The sequence below is a fragment of the Salmo salar genome, chromosome ssa24 (genome assembly GCF_905237065.1).
Source record: "Salmo salar chromosome ssa24, Ssal_v3.1, whole genome shotgun sequence".
Classification (NCBI taxonomy): domain Eukaryota; kingdom Metazoa; phylum Chordata; class Actinopteri; order Salmoniformes; family Salmonidae; genus Salmo; species Salmo salar.
The window spans coordinates 4,512,856-4,533,816 of NC_059465.1; the positions used below are offsets into that span (position 1 = coordinate 4,512,856).

The 20,961-nt window shown below is 42.7% G+C and overlaps 3 protein-coding genes across 12 annotated transcripts in view; 1 reads left to right on the plus strand and 2 right to left on the minus strand.

Moving 5' to 3' along the window:
- The window catches only part of LOC106585221 (potassium channel subfamily T member 1), an 88,376-nt gene extending 78,440 nt beyond the window's left edge, over nt 1-9,936 (plus strand). For 4 of the 7 annotated variants that reach the window (XM_014171192.2, XM_014171193.2, XM_045706782.1 and 1 more), the window contains 6 exons: nt 1,911-2,217; nt 3,354-3,416; nt 5,281-5,328; nt 6,253-6,264; nt 6,826-6,910; nt 7,102-9,936. In XM_014171192.2, coding sequence (XP_014026667.1) covers nt 1,911-2,217; nt 3,354-3,416; nt 5,281-5,328; nt 6,253-6,264; nt 6,826-6,910; nt 7,102-7,228 — 642 coding nt within the window. In that variant the 3' untranslated portion in view covers nt 7,229-9,936. The remainder of the gene's footprint in view (nt 1-1,910; nt 2,218-3,353; nt 3,417-5,280; nt 5,329-6,252; nt 6,265-6,825; nt 6,911-7,101) is intronic. The other 3 variants (XM_045706784.1, XM_045706785.1, XM_045706783.1) reach the window with 2 other exon arrangements.
- An 88-nt stretch (nt 9,937-10,024) lies between these two features.
- On the minus strand, nt 10,025-13,738 carry LOC106585219 (uncharacterized). Of its 2 annotated transcripts, none has more exons than XM_014171186.2 (6): nt 13,370-13,738; nt 13,160-13,270; nt 12,543-12,971; nt 12,187-12,429; nt 11,783-11,968; nt 10,025-11,491 (listed from the first exon to the last, which is right to left on the minus strand). In XM_014171186.2, exons 1-6 carry the CDS (start codon nt 13,374-13,376, stop codon nt 10,140-10,142), a joined length of 2,328 nt encoding a protein of 775 aa, XP_014026661.2. In that variant the 5' UTR covers nt 13,377-13,738; the 3' UTR covers nt 10,025-10,139. The 2 variants fall into 2 exon arrangements, with proteins under 2 accessions (XP_014026661.2, XP_014026660.2); XM_014171185.2 differs by having other exon boundaries at nt 10,025-11,536; nt 13,370-13,737.
- Nucleotides 13,739-15,643: 1,905 nt separating this feature from the next.
- Nucleotides 15,644-20,961, minus strand: part of camsap1b (calmodulin regulated spectrin-associated protein 1b) — a 47,257-nt gene continuing 41,939 nt past the window's right edge. For all 3 annotated transcript variants that reach the window (XM_014171184.2, XM_014171182.2, XM_014171183.2), the window contains one exon: nt 15,644-16,408. In XM_014171184.2, coding sequence (XP_014026659.1) covers nt 16,112-16,408 — 297 coding nt within the window. In that variant the 3' untranslated portion in view covers nt 15,644-16,111. The remainder of the gene's footprint in view (nt 16,409-20,961) is intronic.

A 20,961-nucleotide genomic window follows, 5' to 3' on the forward strand; every position in this document is an offset into this window, starting at 1 on the left:
CAAAAAGTCTGGAGAGGCATCCTAACTTTATTATTTCCTTCCTTTCTTCCCCTATTTATTTTTTCTCTTAATTTCTTCCTTGAGGTAAATGATTTGACAAGCTTTCGCTTGTCAAATCACAGAATGATAAATGATTAGCTCAAGGAAGGAAGGATGGAAAGAAAGAAGGATGCATTCTAAAAATAATAATTTGAACAAAGCCACCTCTGAGTCATCAATAGATTACTGAGTGTACAAAACAATAGGAACAACTTCCTAATATTGTGTTGCACCCCATTTTGCCCTCAGAACAGCCTTAGTTCGTTGGGGCATGGACTCTACAAGGTGTCGAAAGCGTTCCACAGGGATGCTGGCTCATATTGATTCCAAGTTAGCTGGTAGTGGATCTCTACTCCGAATAGATTGTTTCATCTCATCCCACAGATGCTCATATGGATTGAGATCTGGTGACTGGGCAGGCCCCTGTAGTAAGTTGAATTCACGGTCATGTTCGTGGAACCATTCCTGGACAATCCTAGCCTTGTGGCATGGGGCATTATCCTGCTGAAAAAAATCAATTTGCAGATGTGTACACTGCTGCTATGAAGGGATGCAACTTATTGGCAATGATGTTCAGATATCATGTGGAATTGAAATGTTGCGGCAGTTTTTTCAAGAGGACCATTGTGTGCCATGAAAATTCTCCCCACACCACCACCAGCCTGCAATGTTGACACGCTGCATGATGGATGCATGTACTCATGTGGTTTTCTCCATACCCTAGTCCTCCCATCAGCGTGAAACAGCAGGACCCGGGATTCATCAGACCAGGCATGTTTTTCCAAGGTCCAGTGTTTTCGTTCCTTAGCCCACTGCAACCTCAATTTCTTGTTTTTTTGCTGAAAGAAGTGGAACTCTGTAAGGTCGTTGGCTGCCATACCCCATTCATGTCAAGGTACTACGAGTTGTGCATTCTTTTATGGGTCTTTGGGCACCAGTGTTGTACTGGACCATCAGTTGACTAACTGTAGCCTGTATGTTGCTCTGCACAATTTGTCTCAGCCTTCTTTGTCCTCTTTCATCAATTACCCGTTTTCGACTACTGGCCTGCCGTTGGCTGGATGTCCTTTGGGTGGTGGGCCATTCTTGATACACACGGGAAACTGTTGAGCGTGAAAAACCCAGCAGCATTGCCATTCCTGACACTCAAACCGGTGTGCCTGGCACCTACTACCACACCCCGTTCAAAGGCACTTAAATCTTTTGTCCTGCCCATTCTCCCTCTGAATGGCACACATACACAATCCATGTCTCAATTGTCTCAAGGCTTAAAAATCCTGTCTCCTCCCCTTCATCTACATTGACTGAAGTGGCTTTAACAGGTGACCTCAAAAGGATCATAGCTTTCACCTGGATTCACCTTTACGGTCTGTCATGGAAAGTACACTCAGTGTATTTGTGCTATAATTGTGCTGCTAGTCATTGTAATTATGCTTTAAATGCATCATTGAACTATTTGGTGCAACCATTCACAAACAAACATTCTTGCTCAAGTAAATTATATTTACTTTTGCCACTGCTACTCTGTGCAAGTTTTTTTTATTTCATCCATCATTGTGTGTTTTTGTTTGTTGGTCTGTCCAAGTATCCTCCTTCCTAGTTACCCACAGTTAAGATGACATCCTTGTCTTAACATTTTACATAACATGACTGTCATTATCTGCTCATATTTGCAGTACAACAAAATGAAAGTATGCGTTGTGTTTTGTTTGGCACTTCAGTAATGCTGTCAGTCAAGCGCTTCTTCGTAATGCATTATAAATGCGTATCTAGAGCTTCTATTACTGATGTAAAGTGTCACCAAGACATCCTATTGGATCCTCATACTGTCCACACAGTTCATTTGGTATTAACCCTTCACCCTCCCCTAGTCTCAAGTATCCATCAACGTAGAGAACACTGGTGGTGACGACCAGAGAAACAATCGTCGCGAGTCGTGGAAGGAGAAAACAGCTCAGCGGAACTCCACCACCAGCGACCAATCAGAACATCCGTTGCTGAGGAAGAAGAGCCTCCAGTGGGCACGGCGTCTGAGCCGTAAGAACACCAAGGCACCGAGTCGCACCGAGCGGATCTCCCAGCAGCGCCTCAACTTGTACCGGCGCTCCGAGAGACAGGAGCTGTCTGAGCTGGTCAAGAACCGCATGAAGCACCTAGGCTTACCCACTGTCGGATACGGTGAGTGGAAAGTTACAGGACACCCTGGTAATACTGAGTGACATTATAGGGTGCTGTGTCATATTTAGTTTGGTGGTCTTATGTGTCACCTGTAGGGTTGCAAAATTCCGGGAACGTTCAATAAATTCCCTGGTTTTCCCGATTTCTGGAAAACCAGGGAATTTATTAAAAGTTCCCAGAATTTTGCAACCCTAGTCAACTGTCATAGTTTGGGAATTGGTGTTGTATGGAATGACAATGATGGGGGATTAGTTTGGGATATATTGTTGATGTTTGGGATATATTTTGCTATATGTTAAATCTGATTGTTTGTCAATTACTAATTATCTCAGCAGATGAAAATTCTATCATAGTAATATTATTGAGTTGTGTTAGTTTTTTAAAGATGTATTACATAGCTTCTGACTGTTGTTTTCACCATGCAATCTGTCCATCCATTCACTTCACTTCATTGAACACTATTTCAAAGGGGTGTACAAGAAGTACCATAACACCAATAACCATATAAACACCTCACAACGCCTAACATACTGTAAATATTGAGGACTATTCTCCATTATTCTAGATAGTATGATAATGTACCTGCATAACCTCTTTATGAATGTGCATAAACCTTCATGTTACTTGTAGCCTATGGACGGATGGATGGACAACTGAAGTATAATGAAGCATTTAATCGCAGACTGCATTTTACCTCCCCTCAGACTGCATCTCCTCCCCTCTCACTTCTTTTCACTCTTTTCCACTCTCCTCAACTTCCTTCGCCTTCTTTTGCAAAACCCAAAATATTTCCCTATATAATTCTGCATACAATACCTCATGCCAAAACATTAAGATGACTCATTCATATAATCCCTGTCGAGGGAAAATGCTTATTACGTAATACTGCCAGAGAAGCATAAAAAAAATACTGAAGAATTAAATACTTAAATTATTTACTGGTGATTTTAAATTGGATGATTGAGACAAATACTGTAAATATTTACATAATAAATGATCTAATATTTATGAAATAATTCAAAAAAACATTTGTTTGCATGTTAGGTCATTTTTGCATCCCCTTTTGAAAACTGCAATTGCATTTTTGCTGCTTCCCTAATCTTTTCATTCTCCTCTTTTTATTTTCTGTCTTGTAGAGGATGTTGCTAATCTTACTGCGAGTGATGTCATGAACCGAGTAAATCTAGGATATTTACAAGGTAATCCCACATACAGTAGTGTTCACATACGGTATGCAATGCAACACATTTCATTTCGTCATCACTCCCATCTCTTAAATATGTCAAGTGGTGTGAAATTAGAATTTCATTCTATATGTTCAAGTGTAGTGCTACTTTCCTGAAAACTATGCTCATTGCTCAGAGAAGAATGTTGTTAGGGAAATTATACAGTGCCTTCAAAAAGTATTCAGACTCTTTACTCAGTACTTTGTTGAAGCACCTTTGGCAGCAATTACAGCCTTGAGTCTTCTTGGTTATGCTGCTACACAAGCTTGGCACACCTCTATTTGGGGAGTTTCTCCCATTCTTCTCTGCAGATCCTCTCAAGCTCTGTCAGGTTGGATGGGGAGCGTTGCTGTAGAGCTATTTTGAGGTCTCTCCAGAGATGTTAGATTGGGTTCAAGTCTGGGCTCTGGCTGGGCCACTCATGGACATTCAGACACTTGTCCCAAAGCCACTCCTGGGTTGTCAAAGCCTCTCCTGGGTGCATAGGGTCGTTGTCCTGATGGAAGGTGAACCTTCGCCCCAGTCTGAGGTCCTGAGCGCTCTGGAGCAGGTTTTTCATCAAGGATCTCTCTGTACTTTGCTCCATTCATCTTTGCCTCGATCCTGACTAATCTCCCAGTCCCTGCCACTGGAAAACGCCCCCACAGCATTATGCTGCCACCACCATGCTTCACCGTAGGGCTGGTGCTAGGTTTCCTCCAGACATGAGTTCAATCTTGGTTTCATCAGACCATCAGAGAATCTTGTTTCTCATGTTCTAAGACACTTTAAGTGCCTTTTGGCAAACTCCAAACAGGCTGTCATGTGCCTTTTACTGAGGAGTGGCATCCGTCTGGCCACTCTACGATAAAGGCCTGATTGGTGGAGTGTTGCACAGATGGTTGTCCTTCTGGAAGGTTCTCCCATCTCCTCAGAAGAACTCTAGAGCTCTGTCAGAGTGACCATTGGGTTCTTGGTCACCTCCTTGACTAAGGCCCTTCTACCCCGATTGCTCAGTTTGACCGGGCGGACAGCTCTAGGAAGAGTCTTGGTGATTCCAAACTTTTTCCATTTAAGAATGATGGAGGCCACTGTGTTCTTTGGGACCTTCAATGCCGCAGACATTTTTTGGTACCCTTCCCCAGATCTGTGCCTCGACACAATCCTGTCTCGGAGCTCTGCGGACAATTCTTTCGACCTCATGGCTTGGTTTTTGCTTTGACATGCAGCTGTGGGACCTTATATAGACAGGTGTGTGCCTTTCCAAATCATGTCCAATTAATTGAATTTACCACGGGTGGACTCCAATGAAGTTGTAGAAACCTCTCAAGGATGATCAATGGAAACAGGATGCACCTGAGCTCAATTTCGAGTCTCATAGAAAAGGGTCAGAATACTTATGTAAATAAGGTATCTGTTTATTTTTTTATTTTTATATATTTTTTGCAACAATTTCTAAAGACCTGTTTTTGTTTTGTCATTATAAGGTAGTGTGTGTAGATTGCTGAGGATTTATTTTTAATTTAATCAATTTTAGAATAAGGCTGTAACGTAACACAATGTGGAAAAAGTCAAGGGGTCTGAATACTTTACGAAGGCTCTGTATATGCTTCTAATATTCTACTTTGTAAGACATCTCAAGTGGTGGTATACCACCATCCCTTTTAAAAGGCGAGATCGGTTGAAGATGGTACCATATTCATTACAATACATAGTGGATAGATCGATGTCATACTAGTAGTTTAGTACCTGTTTTGAATAGCTAGGCTACTGTATGTTAGTATAGGCAGTCAGAATGTTGTGTTATTGAATGAAAGTACGACAGTAGCCTGTGAGTTAACAGTGTTGACTGTCTTAGAGTTGCAGGGAATTTCAGAGCATCCGTTAAGAGAAGAGACCAGAACAGGTTAGATGGAGAATCATAATCATACAGCACTGCTGCATGACTCTGTGTGATAATGATGATGGCAGTGGTGGGTGGCAGACAAGCAGTCTTTCATTCTCTCTGTCCTCTGCGTTGTGTGGACTGAAGTGGGAGACTTAGGCCTAGTTCAAATTGTACAACTGATGTACACAACAGTTGTTTCAAATGCATTGTACATCAGTTGTACAACCTGTGTGAACTAGGACTTATTGACCGATGATGGAAGGTGAGAGACGGCCAGACAGACTACCAAGTTACTGCAGGGCAGACGAGTGTTGGATACACTACAGTGCAGCGGGATGGGACAGAGTGGAGCAGAAAGCATTATGACTGTGTTGTTCGGGAAGGTCAACAGTACATTACTATCAACAAACCAAAGCTACACTGAGAATCTTGAAGAATATAACAATGGTTGCTAACAGAAAAAACATTTAGCATTTTATTAGCCTAAATACAATATGATTTCAAAATATTCATCACATTTTAGGCCCTCTGAAAGACTATCCTAGATTGACTCTATATTAGGACCCCTTCTAATCCCACACACCCAATGTATTTTGCTTCACTCTTAAGATTGGTTGAGCCTCACTTTGTTTGGTTGAGTCTGCCCTGCCGGATGCAAGAGCATGTTCTAGTTGTGTTTGTGGGTGTGTCAACATTTTTATATGGGGGCTGAGTGTCGTTGGCATGGCAACCATGGTGACCTGTCGCCGTGAGTGACCAGGCCGACGTGTGGAATGCGCAGAAGGTGAATCGATGCGGACAGTGTCTGCATGTCTTTCTTAAACTGCGCATGGAGGGATGCGCTTGCCTTGTGGCAGCATGGGCCTACCCTGTACCAGCCATGCCCTGTCAGTAACAGTTAGACCTTCTCTCTCTCCTACCCACCCCGCCTGGCATTATAAGGGGCAAACACAGGTGGGTTTGGAGAAGCAGATGCACTTTACCCTCCAAGCTTGAGCCTCATTCTGTCCCAGGTACACAGTTTCTCACTCATACACGCGAAACAGGTAAAACACAATCACTTCTCACTCACAGACACTCACTCTGAATAGACGTTGCCCCCCCCTAGGCAAAGGTCTAAGATCAGGGGGAAACTGACCTTAGATCAGTGTCCAGGGGCAACTTGATCCTACTCCAAGACAAGCACAGGACATCAAAGTATCCCATGTCAAGGGATATTCAGTTACACACCATTGATTATACTGTATTTGAATAGACATTAAGAAAACGAACACAGGACTTATATCATACAGGACTTGTAGGCTTACTATATATAAATAAGCCTTGTCCAGCCAGAACGGCCCTTAAAACGGCTCTTACTGTATATCATTTATTTACTGAAGATCAGGGAATCCTATACTTCCATTTTCTAAATGGACCATTAGTTGCCTAATGTTGTGTGTAATTGGTGACTGTGAGGTACTGGTACAGCCAGAGCTGCTGCTAAGAGCTGTCCCTGCATCTGTTCTGTTCCAGATGAGATGAACGATCACCAGAACACTCTGTCCTACGTTCTCATCAACCCCCCTCCAGACACCATGCTGGAGCTCAATGACATTGTGTAAGTACCAGCAGGAGAGGCGTCTCTTCTCTTTTCATCCCTTCTTCTTTACAGTATCGGTACTATACTGTACCAAGCTGTGTCGACTGGTCACTAGCGTGGGTATAGGACAGTACAGTTATCTAGTAGTGTGTTCTATAAATATCTGGATGTGACCCAAGAGAGTTGGTTTTGTCCTCCTCTCTCTCTAGCTACATTATCCGGTCCGACCCGCTGGCGGGGCCCGACGTGCCCGAGGATGCGGCTCAGGGGCAGAGCGGCGGCGGCCGGACGAGGCAGGACTTTGGCACAGAGACCAGGGATGAGACCCACCTCTGAAATCCCCTCGCCCCCCTGGCACCCTCGAACCTCTCGCCCCCTTGTCTCACCACCCCCGAACCTCTTGCCCCCTTGTCTCACCGCCTTTGCACGATACATTCTATTTGTGCCATACAAGGGGAAGATCCCCACTGCCCTTGCCCACCCTTACCTTCCAATCCCCCTCCACCCTGTGTCAGACTTACAGAGAGACACGTGTCACTGAGCTGCTATGGGAGGATGCATGAAGAGTGCCTCGTCATTACCTAACCTAACCCCTTAGAGAGAGCATCAGACACAAAGACTCAGACATGGCCCTCTTTGCAAAAGATAGAACATGAACAATGCACCAGTCGATGGAAACATACTGGTAACCAACCAAAGGAGAGGAGAGACAGATTATGTCGGAGGTCATGTGATGCTCTGAATATTTAGAGGTTTGTTTGATTTAGCTCGTCGGCATACTAGGTGGGTGGAGCTTGCTTGCACTTTAGCACCAATAGAAAGGTGTCAAAAGGGCAAACTCTACCCAAATGGCTGGCCTGCGAACTACACCAAGCACACTTGGCATGTGTGTGTGTGTAGACTGTGTGAATATCAGTTGCAAAATCAAGTCATGTACAGAAATTGTTATTCCTTAACAAGAATTCCTGGCAGTATTCATACACATCAATCATGAAAGTACATGAGAACTTATTATTTTCCCTATGAGCACAACCCACTGGGCCCAGACGTCAATTCAACATCTATTCCACGTTGGTTCAACGTAATTTCATTAGAATTATGTGAAAACAGCATGTGGCCAGTGGGAAGACTTTTATAAGCAATTTTTTTAAACACCATCTTTTATTGCTCATTCTGTATGACATTTTTTTTTCTCGAATATCATGCTATTTGTTATTAAAAAGTATAGAATACTTAATGGATTGATGAACCTTAATAAATTACGCCATGCACCTACGTCATTCTATTTGTGCCATACAGTTTCTGGTTCTTCTTTATGTATCAGTCAATGTTCTACGAAAGCCAATGCTCAATCATTCCACATTTCTGACAGGACTTTGTTCTACTGTAATGAATAATCTTTCACAGCTGTTTACAGTGGCATCCCTATGTTATGAACACTTGTTATCAGTACTTATTTTGCACAATAAGACACAGGCATAGTTAAAGTGATAGTTCACTCCAAAATGAACATGTTTTCAGATATCAAAAGTAATCTGATGTTAAGATGAGTTGGAGTGAACTATTACTTGAAGTCTGTTAATATGGCCAGTACCTGGGCTTGGAGTGCAGTGTTGCAAGCTGCCTTCCAATATGGCATTTCACTTGTACATGCATCACTTGTACAGTAAATGTAGTATTGTGTGTGTGCTTTATATATTTTAATAATTATTTATCTGTTGTATTTCTGATAGTGTTTGCTTGGACTAATATGTGTGGTTATATCATTGTTAACATTTTTTATCCGCATTGTTTGGTTCAGTGTTCTTTTGGTCATTATTAGTCAAATGAAAACAAATGGGACTTGAAATATTTTTGCACTAAGCTCTGTGGTTGTTAATAGAGCATTATAGCATGACCCTTTAACCCGAAACTTTAACTGTACAACAAAATACTTTAGTATTCGCACAGTCTCCATACAGTCAGAAGTGTTATATATCAACTTTAAGGGCTGTATTCAATCCGATCCGCTTTAGACGACATCCGCGTAGCAGTTGTTTTTCGGTGTCAGAGGTGGAACTGTGTTAGAGCTGTCAAATCCACAAACAGCTTCTGGCATTATACCTAAAGAGGACATTGCCATTGGCTGTTCCCAATTTAGCGGAGACGGCATTCACTGTAAACACTGCATATGGCGGCTCAATCGGAAATTACCTTTACATTTCTATCGCGGAATCTGTAAAGATTGAATAGAGCCCTAGGCCTTTGTTAAGTACATTTGCAAAGTTTTAAATGATCATTGTCATTGTAAACAGAATATATTTTGATATGTGCCATTTCTGCTCGTTTGTTATAAAATGTAATAGGGAAGTAGTTCTGAACATGCATTGCCTGATTGCATGAATGAGATTAAGTTGATAGAAAGGTTAGATAGGAAAAAAAGTGGGTAAAGTCAGGCTTTTACATTATTTTGCAGTTTGAAGATCTCTGGAGTAGTCCTTGATGTGTTTTGGGATGTAATGCAATGTGTCCCCACTCCCATTGAAGTACTGTATGTATGTGTAGATAAAATATGTTCCATACTAGCCAGGCCCCCAGAAGGGCAGTTTACAGATCATCACCTCTTGTGTCCTCCCCCCTCATCATTGTTGTATGTGAACGGAACCCCAAGGGAATTCCCTTATTGGAGAAGTTCAGTAAAAAAATATGTTTTTGAAGTTCATACTGTAATATAGAAAGGGGCATGCAAACACAAAAAGCATGTTTTGAGAGAAAGCTTGCCAAACCAGATATGTTTTCCTACATTTAGGTGACCTGTGTGAAGTATCACAACTAGAAAATTAATCATATCTCCCGCTTGTTATTTGTCAGCATATCATTTGATATCTTTATATGGGACCATGCATGTCCTCCAGACAAAATCTTCTGTTTACCTTTATCATATTTTTAGTTAATTGTCAAAAAGGTTTGATCCATTTTGTACTTTTTCTTATTCCGAAGTATGTGTACTTCTCTACCATGATGTAAAATATGAACAATAAATGCTGCATGCAGCCGGAAACATTGAAATGGAAAAATACTCTTGTAGTTTGTTCAAACACTTCTAATGGTGGGGTTGCTCACCCTTTGTCACCACAGGAAAGGGGAGAAACATTAGTTAATAATACATTTTATTATGTATAGCACTTTTCAAAACACTACATACATCAATAGACAGGACAAGTAAAAAACAAGACTATATTGAACGATAAAAGCCACAGTCTGTAGTTTAATGTCCCTGGTGCTTGCTTCTCTTGCTTGCTGCTTTGTTGAGGTGAGTCTGTTTCCACCTCTCTCTGGTCCATCGGCCCTGGTTCTGAACCACCTCGTGCAGCAAGTCAATATAGACGTATTCATTATCCAGTAGCAGGTTGTCGTCACTGGGGGAGACACCACTAGGGGGAGCTGTACTCTCTCTGCTCCTGCCTGCTCTCTTTGGCACCCCATTTCTGTTCGATTTGCCTTCACTCTGTACAGCCCTGTTTATAATTTGTGTGGGTTTGTTATCCAATTCTTCAGGATTTTCTTGACCAGGATTGGTCTCAGTCTGGGTCAGGGCATTACTAGACAGGGAAGTGTCGACCAGGTCTGACAGGGTCTCGCTTGTCTCAATGAGAGGTTCTGGTTCAGTATCATCCAGTGAGACTGGATCATACTCTGGAGACGTACTGCAGTTCTCCTCAGCATTGACCTCACCCATGTCCCCTTCTGGGGGTGAAGACTCCAGAGCAATGGGTGAAGGGGAAGATTCCAGAACACTGACAGAAACATCAGCTGAACGATTATCTGTCTCATCTTTAAACTCTTGCTCAAGGTCAGGTGATTGGTTCTTGGTTTCACCAGGGTCAGGTGACTGGATCTGTTTGACCTCGTGGTCAGGTGATTGGTTCTCTGTTCCACCTTCGACCTCTTGGCCAGGGTCATTCTCAGGGAAGACACAGAGCCCCTCTCTCTGTATGGCGAAGTGGGTCTGCCACTGAGCTGAGGTGGGGGGCCAAGTGGAAATCCTTGTCATGACTTTCTGTGGACTTGGACCTTTGTGGCGTTCAAGGTTTGGTTCGGCCGGGTCAGCACCGATGGTCAGGTACGGTATGGTCTCCGAATCCTGGGATACACAGATTATGTTTTGGCCGCCATCTTGTAGATTCACAGTTCCATCATCTCTGTCATTTTCCTGACTCACTTCACCCTTAATATCATCTTTTCCTGTCAGGTTTCTATCTACCCCCTGGGACTCATTATCTCCTGGCTCTTTGCTCTTCTCTTCCTCGGAGTTCCTCATCTCTTTTAACGGGCGCTCTCTCACACCTTCCGTCCTGTATAGTTCTCTCTCAGTCTCCACCACCGCCCTGTGTGCTTCTCTCTCTGCTCTACAGAACTGGGACGTGGAGAGGACAGCATCAGCAGACTTGGCTCTGACTCCAGATCTGTAAATCCTTGCAGCAAGCTCTGGATCCCAGTCAGACATTGAAGCCACCTGTCTGTGGAGGGTGGAACTGTCTGGCTGCTCTGCGGCTTCCTCCTCCTCTTTTGTCTCCAGACTGGGCTTCACCTGTTTGGTCTCACGTTTTCTCCTCCAGACTACAGCCAGGGCACAGACCACACAGATCAGGATACACAGCACCACTGGAAGACAAGACAGGCTAGAGTTAGTGAAGACTATGTTCACACTTGATTCTGTTGTGTTATATGCAGAATGGACCACGATACATATTTTGCCTGATTGCATAATAGTGTAAATTGTTCGTTATGAGATTGACTAAAACCAGTCTTAACATACTGTACTGTACCATAGATATGTATAGGCAATACTATTGTGTTCTATTTGATTTCTTTGTAGTGTACACTGTACAGCATTGCTCCAGAACCTACCTATCACTGCTATGAGTGTGGAGACAGTGATGGACATGGCTGGGGGCTGTATGTGGGTATCCTCTTGGGGCTGTGGGTTAGGTATCAAACACTTGGACACATTCCACACAGGCTGGCCTCTCAGGGCTGAAGGGCTGGCACACGTCACTTCCATCTCCCTCTCCAGCAGAGAGGCATTCTGCAGACCTGGACACACAATAGTGACATCTCGAACACAATGTGTGGGTGGCTCAAGCCCAATTAATTCGTTTCACTTCACAATTTTCATAGCATTTGTAGATTTTTTAAAAACTGAATTAAACAAGCTTTTTGCAATAAAAATACACTAAATATGATCACTTTACAGCATTTCAGTACTTATACCCCACTATAACCCCTACCCACAAATGACTAGAAAACGCTACCTCTGAGGAAGATGACAAAGTCCTCCACTCCACAGGAGCAGTCCCAGGGGTTGCCATCCAGCCTGATCTGTGTGGCGGGGGAGAGTGGGAGCAGGTCCTGGGGGTTAACCCTGGTCAGCCTGTTATCAGACAGATCCAAGTAGGCCAGACTGGTCAGGGTGCTAAAACAGCCAGGACTGATGGTCTTGATCCTATTCCTGGCCAAGTTTAGACTAGTTAGGCCAGTGAGTCCACTGAAACTACCTGTATTGATAAGACAGTACACCATTGTTAGCTTCAGGAACTTCTTTACTAAGATAAAACAGGATATCATACATGGTGCATTATGGGTAATGTAGTACATCATGCTACATTACCAGGACTGATGGTTACGATCCTATTACCAGACAGGTCCAAACTGGCCAGATGTGTCTGGGTGCTAAAACTACCAGGAGCAATGCTCTTGATCATATTCCTGGTCAGGTTTAGGCTAATTAGACCAGTTAACCCACTAAGCATGGAGTCCTCTACAACCTCAATATGGTTCTGAATAAGGGTGAGGTTTTGGAGGATGGCTGGTTGGCTGAACCAGGCTGGGTTGAGCTGGGAGATGTTGTTGAGGTCCAGGCTGAGGGTTTTGAGGTTGCGGAAGAACCAGAGAGCTCTGGATGCGATGTCGGTGATACCAGCGTTGTTGATGGTGAGGCGGGTGATTGAGGCCAGGTTGTCACTACTGAACACAGTACGGTTGATTGCTCCAACATTACTTACAAAGAGCACCAGAGAGACCAGGCCAGCAGGGTAACCTGAGGTAATAAAAAGAAAAGTGTGTAGTGGCGTTAAGTCTTGTTCATAGGTATTTTATAGAATGTTGATCATTAAGTAGAGAATAGATTGACCCAAATATACAATATAAATGCCATAGATGAGAGCCAAAAGATCCATATTAATGTTTAGTTTTGTGATCAAATATCTTTGTTTCTAAAGGACTTACTTTGTGGGATCTCTTGACAGATGTAAATCTTACCCTCCAGAGTACAAATGTTAGAGCGCACCGAGACCAGAACCCCACACAGCATCAACACAGAAAGGCCAGCAGCAGACACTGTGGGATATGCAATAGTAAGGCAACCTCAGCACATAGCATACCTTCAATACAAATACATGGCTGTGACAACCATCCAAACAAGGAATAAGAACTCACCGTTCATGATGAATTCAATGTGGCCTCAAATGCACAGGCATCTGGTTTGCTTCTGTAATAGTTTTCTTCAGACACAGAACAGAGTTAGAACTAGTCTCTCAGATGGGACCTGCAAGTCACAGATTATGTTGTGACAGAATACCTGACACTGAGCCACCTGCAGAGAATAAACTGTCCGTTGCCATGGCAGGCCTATGTATATCTGTAGGTGTTTACCATGGTTATGAGTCCTGCTGCCATCGAAGCATGCCGGGCACCGCTGTTCCAGTTGGGTGGTGGGGGAGATAGTTAACACCAGGGAGGCTTGGGGGATAGCAGCACATCTCACTAACACCCTTGTAGGTTACTTGTGATCTGGGTTTAACTTCACTTATTAGTATTTCTGGCCCAGCACCGGTGAAAAGAACTTTAGATCTACATGATATTCAATTTAAGTGAAAGATGCCATCAATAATCCCTAGGTAACTGGTGTGGGAGTGAAAACAGGGCATGCAAAAATATACTGCAAATATGTATTGTAGGCATCTGAATAGTCGTGAACATGCACATGAATGCCAAACTATAAATTGAACTGTTGGTGATGTAGGCTGAAACATGTATTTTAAGTCAAATGTATTCAACAAGCAATGTGAACAAAAAAGATGAAAATGTGTTTTATTAACTTCAAAATTTTATTCAGTTTCAGTGCGTCCGTTTAAAATAAATAGATGGTATGATCTGAAAGAAATAGTCAAATGAACAGGGATGGAAATTGCATACAGTAACAACAAATGGTCATCAATGCCTATACAATCTTTAGTAAACATAAAAACACTAACATCGAAAAGATATATTAAAAAAAATAAACCAAATGCAGCAAATTATAATCAAGTATTCTACGTATTTTTGGAGACAGCCGTAGTAGTGAAGAAACGAGGACTTCTTAAATCGACTGCTCAGTGTTAAATCTTAGTGTTTTGTTTAAAGTTCAGGAAGGGTAGTGTTTGTCTGTTGGGAGCGTACAGGAGTTCCGTTTTTTTTTTTAACTCGACCATGTTCCGTTCGTTTGCAATACGTTTCAAATGTCCGTTTAAAGTTGAATTCCACTTTTTGTACTCAGTAAGTAAAGTGCACGTGCAACACTTATTAGTTGTTCTTGAGGCCAACATATGGTATCTAATAATAAGCACTTGGACAGAGAAAAATGGAAAATGGTGGCAGTGTTTGTTTACACCTTTCAGGAATGTTCTTTAATGTTGGTTGGTAGGTAAATAAATAGACCACAGTCCCACAGAGTAACCCATTATGAATATATGAAATAATGTCATTCAAACCGGTTACAGCAGGGCGCACACACTCTTCAGAACAAGAGCATGCAGCTCTCTGGAGAAAGGGCTGTAGAAGGGGAGGGGAGAAAGCTGGGTGGGTAGCAGGGTTGGGGTCAATTCAGTTAATTTAGGAACTAAGCCTAAATGATATTTTACTTCCTGAATTGAAATGGAATGGACCCCACCCCTGGTGGGTAGCCGATCACTCATGGAATAGAAGGGAGGGAGGTACATTGCATGATAAAAGCCTTTGAAACGTGATCATGAGTGGAGTGCACCTTTATACAGGAACATAGTAGTGCCCAGTGAAGAGAAACACGACTAGGTCTAACTAGCTAACGTATGTCAGACAGATTCATGTATGTTATGATGAAAAACACATAACATCAGCTCAATTGCTGTATAACCAACCACACTGCGCAATATAAAAAAAATGGTAACACAAAAACAAAAAAATAAGCATCGTGACATTTTTCTACAGTACCAAAGCCTATTATTCACCGTCTTCACACCCTCGTTTTAGAGGGTTAAAAGGCGAGTAGACGAGTAGTTTAAAAACGACCATCATAATTCTACACACCAGATAGACAGTGCTACAACAGGCTGATATGCATTTAAAAGCAGTTGAAGTTTGAATAAATAGACAGTTGACAGTACCACTATGACACATGAAGAAGGCCAGCAGATGGTCTGGGAGGAGCCCAGGTAACAAACAGGAGATCAAAGCAGCACATTGGACAGAAAGATAACTGGAGAGGCAAGGTTGGCGATGCTTGTCTGGTAGATAAGTTCTAGTTTGTTTGACTGCAGATTGTTTTGTTGCAGCGGAACGGTCCTTTAAGTCCTGAAGGGACACAAGGTCCTTTCAGGTCAGATTTTGCAGTAGAGAAATTTTGAACAACCCACCCCCTCCAACAAGAGCGAGAGGGGTGTTCGTAGGGTCATAACCAGTCCAATAAGAGCGGGGGGGGGTAGTGTTGTGTGGACTACTGTATGTACGCTGCAGCTGAGCTCAACCATTCAGTGCCAAACCAATAAATACTTCAAGTAAAAAGAAATCCACCACATGAAAAAACGCCACATGCTTCTCTTAAGAGTCTTTAGAAAAACAGAACCGAATGAATTGATCGATGGACACCCTGAACAGAATACATTGAGATCCAGACAAAGAGGACCCTCCATATTGGTTCATGCAGATGACAATCCCACTCGCAGGACACCAGCACAGATGCATACATCCATCCATGCCCCCCACATTAGTGTGAACTGAAGGGGCCACGTGTCTGTCCATACATGTGGCCTCTCCTTCAGATTGATAGAGGGAGTTTATTGGCTGTGGACATCAATGCAGTTTATCCAGGAGAGCAGGGTGGAATGGAACCTAGGACAACCATAGAGTGGAATGGAACCCCAGAGTTCCAAGGGCCTCCACAGATTATTTCCCACTCTTCTTTGGCACAGTGGTTCTCTTGGCCTGCCACAGGTGGTTGTGGATGGTGATGGCGTCTATGCTGACCGACACAGTCTTGGCGGGGATGACGGTGAACTGCTTGCGGTCCGAGCTGTACTTGTAGAGCTTGTCAATCATCTTCTTGCTGATGCTCTTGGGGCCCGTGCCAGTCAGCTTGAGGATCTCCTCCGTGTCTGGGAAGAAGGAGTAGACTCCCCGGAACTGGCAGCCCCCGTCCCTGAACAGGATCATCAGGTGGTGGGCCTCAACCTTCTCCAGCTCCTGGGATGAGATGGGGGGGAATTGTTAGTTTGTATGGCTGAGAAATATCTTGAGAAGCAGTCTCACATTTTAAGCAATTTCATACCCCCAGGTACAGTGATGTCTGGATGTCCTCCTGGGAAGGGTCGGGAGTTTTACCTTCCTGACCACCTGATTGACCCGCAAAAACGCTAGACTTAAGTTGTAGTCAGGAAAACTCAGAGCACTTTAAACAGGACATCAGTATGTGTTTAGGACAAGAACATGCTGTACTACAGCTGGATAATATTGAGCTGAGCAGCTCATTCTGGCCCACTAGATGTGACCTACATGTTACTGTGCTCATTACCACAGCATGGGGTTTGGCTGGACTAAATTATTGATAAATAGGACAGAAGAACTAAAAACTCTTGAGTTTCGTGGTTCACATCCCTAACTTGCAATTTGACTATGTTGTGACGAAGAGCCAACAAGGGGGGGGCGGAGTGGGTGACGGAGAACAAAGATCCTTAAGTACCACATTCCAGGTCAAAAGTTACAGTTCTGAATTAGACAGCGCCCCTTTAAAGGCTATTATAAGAAAAATAAACTGCTCTCCCTTTACGACTGAATGGCCTATTTTTTTGTGTGTTGGGGGGGGGGGACTACTGTATGTACTTCATCCAAGAGATCGTTTTTCTTGTATAAACACATTTTAACATTTTGTGAACACTTATGAGGAAATCTCAGGTTTATCTCATGTGAAAATTATGTTCCCACGTCACTCTATCCGACCATTTGAGCCCGCCTTCCGCGACTATCCCTATAAATTAAAAAAACGTACTAAACAGAAATTAGATCAGCTCGTCGTGAGGTGCGGCCACGCCTTAGAGGTAACGATCCATCTCCTTGAGAACCTAATGCAACTTTGACTTGCACAATCCAACTCTGACAGAGGTGGCCATCTCCTGATAGGAACTTGGCTGAACACGCTCTGCTCCCGCTGAGTTTCTCGCTCTCCCAATGAGGACCCAAACATTCTACTGCATCCTAGTGCCTTAAACGTCATCTCTTTGGACCGAATGTAATTGAGGACTGAGAAAGAAAGAGCTCCGATGAGGGAAGAAGCTTCTTCGGCTGCAAACTCCAATGCCAGGACCACTGACCTTTTTCCTGTTTCATCTCGGTTATAACAGAAATCCAACTGAACCAGATGACACTCGGCTGAAATACATGTAAATGCATTGTATTTCATTTCCCATTGGGTGACGGTGTGTGTGTGTAAACGTGGCAGTAATTGATTATTCTAAGACTGTTAGTCTGAATTAATAACCAATACTGTCCAAGCGCTGCCCACAGCAGGTGTTAACCTGTAACCGGGCCAGTATACCCCTGATTGGGGAGCCTATAGTTTCACGGCTGTGAAACTTCACTGATGTAGCCTCTTTCACTTCTCCTGTTTTCACAAATAAAATTTTTTTAAATTCTCCAAAGTCCTGTTCAAGTGTTATCATATCTGCCTGTGAGTACATAAGCCTGAAACTAATCTGTAGAGTTTTCTACTTCAATGATTGTACTGCATTCTATTTGTATCTTGTGTCTATTAACTTCTCTAGGAAAGGGGGGCGGTATTGAGTAGCTTGGATGAAAAACATGCCCAAAGTAAAATGGCTGCTACTCAGGCACAAAAGCTAGAATATGCATACAATTAGTAGATTTGGATAGAAAACACTGAAGTTTCTAAAACTGTTTGAATGATGTCTGAGTATAACAGAACTCATATGGCAGGCAAAAACCTGAGAAAAAATCCAACCAAGAAGTGGGAAATCTGAGGTTTGTAGTTTTTCAAGTGATTGTCTATCCAATATACAGTGTCTGTGGGGTCATATTGCACTTTCTACGGCTTCCACTAGATGTCAACAGTCTTTAGAACCTTGTTTCAGGCTTCTACTCTGAATGGGAAGAGAATAAGAGCTGATTCAGTCATGTGTCTGGAAAATTGGCATGAGCTCAAACATGCACGCGGCCGTGAGAGCGAGCTGCCTTTCCTTTCAATTCTAAAGACAGTGGAATTGTCCGGTTGGAATATTATTGCAGATTTATGATAAAAACATCCTAAAGATTGATTCTATACATCATTTGACATGTTTCTACGAACTGTATTTGGAACTATTTTGACTTTGTCTGGACTAAACTCGTGCGCTTAGTGAATTTGGAGTGCTGGATTAAACGCACAAACAAAATGGAGGTAATAGGACAAAGATTAACTTTATCGAACAAAACTAACATTTATTGTGGAACTGGGATTCCTGGGAGTGCATTCCGATGAAGATCAAAGGTAAGTGAATATTTCTAATGTTATTTCTGACTTCTGTTGACTCCAAAATGGCGGGTATCTGTATGGCTTGTTTTGATGTCTGAGCGCTGTACTCAGATTATTGCAAAGTTTGCTTTCGCCATAAAGCTTTTTTGAAATCTGACACAGCGGTTGCATTAAGGAGAAGAGCATCTATAATCCTATGCATAACACTTGTATCTTTTATCAACGCTTATGATGAGTATTTCTGTAAATTGATGTGCTCATTCAACGGGAGTTTGAGGCAAAACATTTCTGAACATTACACGCCAAAGTAAAATGGGGTTTTTGTATATAAATATGAACTTTATCGAGCAAAACATACAGTGGGGCAAAAAAGTATTTAGTCAGCCACCAATTGTGCAAGTTCTCCCACTTATAAAGATGAGAGAGGCCTGTAATTTTCATCATAGGATTCCTGGGATCAACTATGACAGACAAAATTAGAAAAAAAATCCAGAAAATCACATTGTAGGATTTTTTATGAATTTATTTGCAAATTATGGTGGAAAACTTTTTATTATTGACCAAATACTTATTTATCTAAATACTTTGTCATATACCCTTTGTTGGCAATGACACAGGTCAAACGTTTTCTGTAAGTCTTCACAAGGTTTTCACACACTGTTGCTGGTATTTTGGCCCATTCCTCCATGCAGATCTCCTCTAGAGCAGTGATGTTTTGGGGCTGTCGCTGGGTAACACGGACTTTCAACTCCCTCCAAAGATTTTCTATGGGGTTGAGATCTGGAGACTGGCTAGGCCACTCCAGGACCTTGAAATGCTTCGTTGCCCGGGCGGTGTGTTTGGGATCATTGTCATGCTGAAAGACCCAGCCACGTTTCATCTTCAATGCCCTTGCTGATGGAAGGAGGTTTTCACTCAAAATCTCACGATACATGGCCCCATTCATTCTTTCCTTTACACGGATCAGTCGTCCTGGTCCCTTTGCAGAAAAACAGCCCCAAAGCATGATGTTTCCACCCCCATGCTTCACAGTAGGTATGGTGTTCTTTGGATGCAACTCAGCATTCTTTGTCCTCCAAACACGACGAGTTGAGTTTTTACTAAAAAGTTATATTTTGGTTTCATCTGACCATATGACATTCTCACAATCCTCTTCTGGATCATCCAAATGCTCTCTAGCAAACTTCAGACGGGCCTGGACACGTACTGGCTTAAGCAGGGGGACACGTCTGGCACTGCAGGATTTTAGTCCCTGGCGGCATTGTGTGTTACTGATGGTAGGCTTTGTTACTTTGGTCCCAGCTCTCTGCAGGTCATTCACTAGGTCCCCCCGTGTGGTTCTAGGTTTTTTGCTCACCGTTCTTGTGATCATTTTGACCCCACGGGGTGAGATCTTGCGTGAAGCCCCAGATCGAGGGTGATTATCAGTGGTCTTGTATGTCTTCCATTTCCTAATAATTGCTCCCACAGTTGATTTCGTCAAACCAAGCTGCTTACCTATTGCAGATTCAGTCTTCCCAGCCTGGTGCAGGTCTACAATTTTGTTTCTGGTGTCCTTTGACAGCTCTTTGGTCTTAGCCATAGTGGAGTTTGGAGTGTGACTGTTTGAGGTGGTGGACAGGTGTCTTTTATACTGATAACAAGTTCAAACAGGTGCCATTAATACAGGTAACGAGTGGAGGAGAGGAGCCTCTTAAAAAATAAGTTACAGGTCTGTGAGAGCCAGAAATCTTGCTTGTTTGTAGGTGATCAAATACTTATTTTCCACCATCATTTGCAAATAAATTCATAAAAAATCCTACAATGTGATTTTCTGGATTTTTTAAAATCATTTTGTCTGTCATAGTTGACGTGTACCTATGATGAGAATTACAGGCCTCTCTCATCTTTTTAAGTGGGAGAACTTGCACAATTGGTGGCTGACTAAATACTTTTTTGCCCCACTGTACATGTATTGTGTAACATGAAGTCTTATGAGTGCCATCTGATGAAGATCAAAGGTTAGTGATTCATTTTAGCTGTATTTCTGGTTTTTGTGAGACCTCTCCTTGCTTGGAAAATGGCTGTGTGGTTTTTCTTGTCTAGGTGCTGTCCTAACATAATCTAATGGTATCCTTTCGCTGTAAAGCCTTTTTGATAATCGGACACTGTGGTTGGATTAACGAGAAGATTATCTTTAAAATGGTGTATAATACTTGTATGTGTGAGAAATTTGAATTATGACATTTGTTGTTGTTTTGAATTTGGCGTTCTGCTATTTCACTGGCTGTTG